Raw genomic sequence first — 7,852 nt, 5'->3', positions numbered from 1 at the left:
CAGCTCCTTGATAGACCCCGGCGCATTACTCACTCCATTGGTGGCACCTGGTTACCCTTAGAAGTGGATTCCAGCCAGCATCTATCACCGCTCCGCCTCAGTGCATTAGGGCTCCCTCTAACCTTTTGCCCACTGATGGGCAAAGCACGGCTTGTGCCGCTCAGAGATGTTACTCACACCTCCAGATCCCACCCTCAGGCCCCTCCTTCCAACCCAACCCTCCCTCTAAAATGGTGTCCTACAGAGGTCTCCATGACAGGCTTGCCTGGAAACCTTTGGCACCAGCAGAGTCCTGGCGTCTTTGAAACCCCTGGCAATTCCCAAGGAGCCTCCAAGCTCTACAGGGCTCCCTGCCTAGAGACTCTGGCAGAAGATGACCAGCATCTATTAATGGCACCTCAGATCCAATGCCATGGTCTGGGGAGATATTGGAGAGTGGTGATCAAGTGTCTCAAAGCGGATTCCCTCTTCCCTTCCCTGCCTGAGGGGTCACCCAGCTGTGCACATACAAAACAGGCCCCCTGAAGAATCCCCTGGCCCCCATAGGCCCCGGCAGAAGGATACATGGAGTTGCTGAGCTCTTCCAACTGAAAAGGGAAACAGAACCACCATTAGAATAAGCACAAGCAGCTATGACAATAAAGGGAACAGGGCCCCACTTTGCCTTTGAAGATCATTAGGGGGCATTATCTGTATTGTGGTAGCCCCCAGATGGGGTCAGGGCCCTGTTGCGCTAGTCACTAAGAGCAGCACAGTCTAAGTGCGAGGCTTGGAGGGAGCAGGGATGTGTTCGAGGGACGGCTCAGGGATCAGCCCATGAGGAGAGAACTCTCTGGTACTCACATTAGTCAGCAGCTGATCTAGGTTACTATCCGCCACCGTCTTCTTCTGGTCCTCAGCGAGCTCCTCCACGTAGACATCCAGGCTGAAGTGCAGGCGCGCCAGCTTCTCCTGCATTTCCCGGACGTGCTCCAGCTGCTCGAAGGAGCACTCCTTCCCTGTGCCGCCCAGGAGAGGGACCTGGTTACACTCAACCACCAAGACACATCCCCTTGCAGTAGAGATTCCTAACCAGCTCTCCCGGGGTTTCCCATTACAGATGGGCTGGGCCTGCCCCAGACATCACACAACAGCTAGCAGGAGCCTCCCAGATTAGCCAGATCTTCCAGTGCCAGCCGTGGTGGCTTTGGGTGGCCCTAGCTCCCAGCACCCCTAGGACCAGGCATTGATGCTTTGGGGACCCCATTCAGGCTGATGAACCCCTCCTTTAGAGGAGTTGCCCCCTGCTTACCAAAGGCCTGCAGTTTGCCCGAGTGGAAGTCGTTGAGCAGGTTGAGCAGCCCACCCTCCATCTCATAAACGTCCGAGACGTCGGTCAGGAAGGAGTGCTGCAGAGGGGCCCCCAGAGCTGGGCCCCCACTGCCCCCAGGCTGAGGCAGACGAGATTTCTCCTTGTTCACCCTAGATAGAAAACACAAACCCACATGAACATTGGCTGGAGGCTTTCCATGCCGAGAGATGCAACCTCCTAACTTGTTAGCCTTGTCTTTCCTCCAAGGAGCTCCCGGTTCTTTGTAAGTACAGCAGCCTGCTACTCACAGCTAAAAGGGGCTATTGCTGTAGCTCCAGTCCTCAAAAACATCATTTCCGGAGCATGTTCCCAGCATTTGCAGTAAGCGATTGTACTGGAACGCTGCTTCACCTTCCCCCAAACGTGCCTGACCGGCATCGCCGAGCATTCGGGCACAACTCGAGCCCTGGGTAGCTCAAGCAGGAGTGGCCTGTGTGCTTTTGGTGCTCACGGTCTCAGGTTTAATACCTGGGGACATGCAGCATTTCTAACCCAGGCTCCCCATCATCGCAGCCTCCAGCACTGACCTTTTGAATTTGGCCCGTTGCTTTGGTGAGGGCAGGTGAGGCAGCCCCAGAGAGAAGGTGGTGCTTTTGCTGGTGGGGACGGGCAGCTTGCGCAGAGCGCTGGATGACACAGGCTGAGCTAAGCCAGGCTTCGGACTCCTCTTCTTCTTCTTGTCTTCCATCTTGAGAACTCGATCCCCGGGCAGGGGCCAGTCGCAGGCTCAGTAACACACTGCAGCAGGGAACCTCTGGGCACTGAAAGAAGGAGACACTGTTCACAAAGGAGACAAAGCTCCTCTTTCACCCCCTTTCTCCAGCTTCAGATATTCAAGTGCCAACAGAAGCTTCTCCCATGTGGATCACCTACAACAGGGGTAATCAATCAGCGGACCGCGGGCCCAAGCCGGACTGCCAGACGCTTTTGAACAGACCCCCAAAATCTTTTTAATTTATTTATCATCTTTTTTTATTATTTTATCTGGAATCTGGACCTTTCACTGTATCTAGACGGAGAAATTTGGACTGTGACCAAAAAAAAAAAAAAAGAAGGATTACCCCTGACCTGGGGGCTAAGAAAAAGAATGCTCGGTACTTCCCAGATTTCCCTCTGCCCCAGATCAGGAGATCTGCCTGAGGTATTTATCTGAGCACTTCACAATCTTGAGGGTATTTATCCTCACCACACTTGTCTGAGGCAGGGAAGTGTTATCCCCATTTAACAGATGGGGAACTGAGTCAGAGAGGGACTCATGCCAGGTCACACACGTAGTACGGCAGAGCAGGTTTTGAACCTGGTTCTTCTGACCCCCCAGGCTCACACTTTAACCACTGGGATTCTTTTCCTTTTCACCACAAAGCATTTTTCTGAAGGGTGGGAACAACACCTAGAGCCTCTCCAGAAACGGCCCCCTCAGCAAGGGGTGCCTGCAAACAGGAGCCAGGAGGAGGAGTTAGGAAAAATTACAGAATCAAATGACCGATAGAACAGGGTCCAGACAACCTGCTTTGCCCAGCCTCACTCCCAGTCCCTGCCTTTGGGTCTGGAACTGGGTGGGTCTGTGGCAGCAAGTTCCACTGAAGCTGCTCTTTTCATCCAGGAGGATACTCAAGTGCCTGCCAAATGAGGAGCCACACCATCTGCTGCTCAAATGTGGCCACCTCTGGGATAAGAGGGAGCTAGACACAGGGGTGCACGAAACTCCCTGTTCAGCATGTATTACATATCCCCCTTTATGCCCATTCCACTGTGACAGACCTCTGCTGCAGGTCCCAGCTAGGGGACTCAGGCCTGTAGTGGCTCATGCTCTTAGGTCCCCAGTTCTGTCCAAGCTGAAGGTCACTACTTTGGTTTTGCATCTCTTCCAGAAGAGGACAGCGCCCTGGTGGTATAGGGCCCCTAGCACCATGCTGAGGCACTGGGGTCAGTATTACTTTCATTCACAGGGACCTGTGTTACCACTGGAGGTCTCCTATCAGAGTACAGTGTGTGCCACAGAACACTGCCTATTCACTGCCCCAGGAAGCTGCAGTAACCGCAGTATCATTTTCAAACCAGTCACTATGTTGAGCATGGCCTGTTGCACTTACCCAGCCTGACCCTGCTTAACAAGATCAGATGAGATCACAGCCTGAGGGGATGTATTTGGTTCTCAAGGCAGGAGAAGAAATATTTAAATACCCACACATCCAAACAAGCACATACCCTGGGTCTCTCTCTCTCTCTCTCCCGCCCCCCTGGTGCCTTTCCCAATGTTTTACTTTCTCTTCTTTCTACATCTGTCCCCTCAAATATTAAAATGCACTCTATGTGTGAGTATATTTGTAAGTTTCAAGGCTCTCTTTGTATCTAACAAGATAGGGACGTGGGGGCAAGGAAATGAAGCAGCTATTCAATTTTTCTCCAAGCGCTGTATAAAAATGTTAGTGTTTAAGGAGAATCAAAATCCTGTTTTTTAAAGTGACATTCTCAAGCGAGCATTTAACTCTGATCAGTCGTAATCTCCACCAGCAGATGATATTTTCCTATTACAGATCCTCAGCTGGCCTAAAACAGCATAGCTCCATTGAGGTCAGGAGTTCGCCCATTTACACCAGCTGGGGACCCAGCCCATAGAGCTATATTGATTTACCCCAGCTGGGGATCTGGCCCATTACATTCAAACAGAAAAGGCCAGGCTGGAAAAACAGGCTGAAGCTCAGAGTAAGAGCCCAGGTCAAGAAGAGAGGGTCAACGACATTTTGGGGGGGTTTAAAGGCAAGAGGAATTAGATGAGGGTGTTGATGACACTTGCTCTGGGTTTATTTCTATTGAATTAATTACCTGCAGTGATTTTTGACCTGCACAAGCGAGTATTATTTATAAACAACATTTTATATTGAAATGAACAAATGAAAGGGACTGTTCAGTCATTTTGTCTGTTATTTGTTAAGAACTAGGCAAAAGGGGCCCTGGGGAGCAAACTGTGCACCTCCCCAGAGATGGGGCAGGGCAAGATTCACCCACCCCAATGTCCTCAAATCTGGGGGGTGGAGGGGAAATCCCATCAGGCAGGGAAAGATGATTTGGATCTCCAGCCTCAGCAGAGACTATCAGCCAGGGGCTAATTAGTTCCAACTGAAAGGGTTTTGTTTTGTTTTAAACATACACCTGATAGGAGGTCACCAAATGAAGACGGCTTTAATGTACTGCTGACATGGGATTTGAACTTGTGACCAGACATGAAGGGCTCTATCCCATCACTCTAAGCTGTGCAGAACTCTCCTGCTATATTCTTTAGAGACTGTACATTTCAGTACAGGGCTTGAGTGTGTTTGTACAATGCCTCCTTTCACAATGGAGCCCAGATCCCAATCCAGGCCTCTAGACACTATTGCAGTCTAGGATTCCTTCTAGGACCCAATTTAGCATGGGAACACTTTGGCAGGTCGAACCAACAAGCCCAAACCCAGCCCTGTGGCGATATCTCAGCAGAACGGGGGTTCCTGCCGACTTTTATACCAGCCCCATTGATCAAGCTTGAATAACACACAGCAGGGTTCCCGCTAGTCTTCCTCCATACTCATTTCCCATTGTTCTGTACAATGGCACCTCCGTGAAGCGGTTAGCTGCTGGCTCTGATCAAAGCCCAGCCGTAGGCTGTGGAAACAGATCCCTCTTTGTTCAGGATGCAAATGGCTGTGGTTCATAAGTTACCCGGACAGCTATTTCAGAGTATCCCGTTTAAAAAAAGAAAACAATAGCCGCAGCATAGGCACTCCATTTAGCGCCGTCCATCCCCCAGACATTGGACAGGCAATTAGCAGATTTTCATTTCCACCCGAGCATTACAAGCCCGGGGAGCCAATGGCCAGAGACGAGAAATGCCACGGTGTGAGATCAAGATGACACCACCAGCCTCCCCTCCCAATCCCATCCCTTCCCAGCAAATTGCAGGACTCCCGCACCATGGTCTCTAACCTCCCTGCTCCCCCCCTTCCAAAACCCCACAGCAGAGGTAGCTGCAGAATGAAGCGGCACAAGCCCGTGCACGGAACAGAACCCGCAGAGCAACAATGCAGCCGGGCAGCGTTCCAAAAGGGAACGTTCGGCCCGCCTCCGTTCCACCCCCCCCCTCCCGTGCCAAGCCAAGAGCCCGCAGAGGTGAAACTCACCTGAGAGGCACCCCCCGTGCTAAGGCTACAGCGACCTGACCCCGTTCTGCTCCCGGCAGCAGAGCGCCCTGCAAGACTCCGTGTCAACAGCAGCCGGGCCCACGCAACAATTTGCATTTAAAGGGGAAGGGGCCTTCCTCCAGCCTAGGCGGGGCTCTTCAGACGCGCAGTCCGATGTCCGGAGATCAGGTCACTCACACGAGGGACAGGTTTTGATTTCATTCCCGTGTAACTTCTCCCCTGCCCTGATTTCAGTGGGACTATTGCTGACTGCCACCCGTTTCATGAGAGCGGAGTTCAAGCCCGGGGTTTGCTTTCATGTCTTTGGGTTCCCCTGCCAGATTTCGTTGTCAGGGACATGGGTGCAACATAGAACAGCTCCAGTGGTGTGAAACTGGTGTGAGACAGGATCACTGTCTCTCTGTCACAGGCACGGGGCGCCGCCAGAGTGTCCGTTTACAGCTGCTGAAGATCTGGTTCAGCGCTTCTATCGCGGTGCTTCTCAATTGCGACCCCCCTTAGACATTAAAAACACTTTTTATATATTTAACACCATTATAAATGCTGGAGGCAAAGCAGGGGTTTGGGGTGGAGGCTGAGAGCTCGCGACCCCCCATGAAATAACCTCACGACCCCCTGAGGGGTCCCAAACCCCAGTTTGAGAACCCCTGCTCTATCACACTCTCACCCTTTCCTTTCCTATATGGAATATATTCCTATTTTCCTTTTAGCAGAAATGTGTATTGAAACTGCTAGAGACTCATTAAAATGAGATGGTGTTGCCAGCCCTCACAATTTTATCTCAAGTCTCACAACATAGGGTCTTTTTTCCCCTAAAGCCCCAGCTCATGGAGTCATGTGATTATCTCAGCTTAAAAGAAAAGTAAGCTTCTAGCCCTCCTGGCTGCAGAGAAAAGCTTGAAAATGTGACCCCCTAAAAGCACAAAATTCGACATGTACTATTTTTAAAAAATGAAGCCATTCTCCTGATTTTTGGGGCCTGACTCATGATTTTTTTAACTCTTAAGGAATGTCTATATAGTATTTTGGAGTGAGCCTCCCAGCCTGGGGTTGAGAGACATGGGCCAGGGGGACTTGTGCTAGAACTCTAAAAATACCAGTGTTGACAGTGCTTTGAAGTTTCAGTTTGAGCTGGAGTTTAGACTTTGAAGCATGGGGGGGGGGAGGAAGGGGGAAGAGGGGTCATATGTCTGTTGACCCAGGCTGGGAGGCTTGGTCCAAAATACTGTGTAGACATAGGGCTGGTCCACACTAACCCCCCAGTTCGAACTAAGATACGCAACTTCAGCTACCTTAGTATCTTAGTTCGAACTACAAGGTACTTATCGTGGGTCCACACGCAGCAGGCAGGCTCCCCCGTCGACTCCACGTACTCCTCTCGCGGAGCAGGAGTACCGGTGTTGACGCTGAGCACTTCCGGGATCGATTTATCGTGTCTAGACAAGACGCAATAAATTGATCCCAGAAGATCGATTGCTTACCGCCGAACCCAGAGGTAAGTATAGACGTACCCATACATTTAAAGTTCACTGTGGCAAACAGGGCAATCTCCTGGATGAACCTTACTGAATTAAATTAAATACCTTTGGTGTTGATGGTATTAAAATACAGTTGTTTACATGTCATTATGGGATTGTATGTAATTTTCCTAGGAGGCATGACTAATGTAAATCTTGGGAAATGGTAGGAACTTCAAATAACTTTTTGAAACAATATGAACTTTTAAAATTAAGTGGGTTTCTTGGGAAATCCCTAGGGGGCAGGAGTAGTATGCTAATATAATTCCTCCGATTAGTCAGTAACTCGGCTTATGGAAGTTTTGCCTCCAGGAGAGGACCCATTGTCTGGCTGATTACCTTTTCATGGTCTCTTTGAAGACCCCCATTGTGGATAAAGGACTCACTCACCAATCCATGATGGATCTTGTTCTGAGCAAAGGGCGTTAACAAAATTGAAACCACCAGCAAACCCGTGTGGGGATTTGAAGGCCTGCTCACCAGCCAGAGCCCATGTTGGAGTAGGGGTGATCTCTGGGAAGCTTATTAGCACGTGTGTAGGTTCTTTTATTGTTTTTAATATGTTTTGTCTGTATTGCTTTTATCTTGAGACTAAAACGTGCTTGCAACCGTTCAGCCTGGAAATACCCTGATCAGAAGGGAGAGAACCGTGGGTCTCCACCCAAGAGAGGCCACAGCTGGGGAGCTGGCAGCCTAGAGTGGGTGCCCTTGCTGGACCATAGAGGAGGAATGCAGGTGCAGGTGCCCTGAACTTATGTAGGATAATACTAAATTATATATTATAATATATAGTATCCATGTTATAT

At 50.3% G+C, this 7,852-nt stretch overlaps 1 protein-coding gene across 1 annotated transcript; it reads right to left on the bottom strand.

Moving 5' to 3' along the window:
- Nucleotides 1–383: 383 nt before the first annotated feature.
- Nucleotides 384–6,016, bottom strand: LOC135977285 (coiled-coil domain-containing protein 28B-like). Its single transcript, XM_065577301.1, has 5 exons — nucleotides 5,509–6,016; nucleotides 1,879–2,112; nucleotides 1,292–1,461; nucleotides 844–998; nucleotides 384–587 (listed from the first exon to the last, which is right to left on the bottom strand). Exons 2-5 carry the CDS (start codon nucleotides 2,037–2,039, stop codon nucleotides 399–401), a joined length of 675 nt encoding a protein of 224 aa, XP_065433373.1. The 5' UTR covers nucleotides 2,040–2,112; nucleotides 5,509–6,016; the 3' UTR covers nucleotides 384–398.
- Between the last annotated feature and the right edge of the window lie 1,836 nt (nucleotides 6,017–7,852).

Source organism: Chrysemys picta, chromosome 23 (assembly GCF_011386835.1).
Source record: "Chrysemys picta bellii isolate R12L10 chromosome 23, ASM1138683v2, whole genome shotgun sequence".
Classification (NCBI taxonomy): Eukaryota; Metazoa; Chordata; order Testudines; family Emydidae; genus Chrysemys; species Chrysemys picta.
The sequence above is the reverse complement of the archived record's forward strand: the minus strand, read 5'-3'. Positions and strand labels throughout refer to the sequence as shown.

Coding starts and splice junctions, on each gene's coding strand:
- LOC135977285 (XM_065577301.1), bottom strand. CDS start 2,039: ATGGAAGACAAGAAGAAGAAGAGGAGTCCGAAGCCTGGCTTAGCTCAG. Junction 1,462..1,878: donor CAACGGGCCAAATTCAAAAG/GTCAGTGCTGGA, acceptor TTTTCTATCTAG/GGTGAACAAGGAGAAATCTC. Junction 588..843: donor TAGATCAGCTGCTGACTAAT/GTGAGTACCAGA, acceptor TTCCCTTTTCAG/TTGGAAGAGCTCAGCAACTC.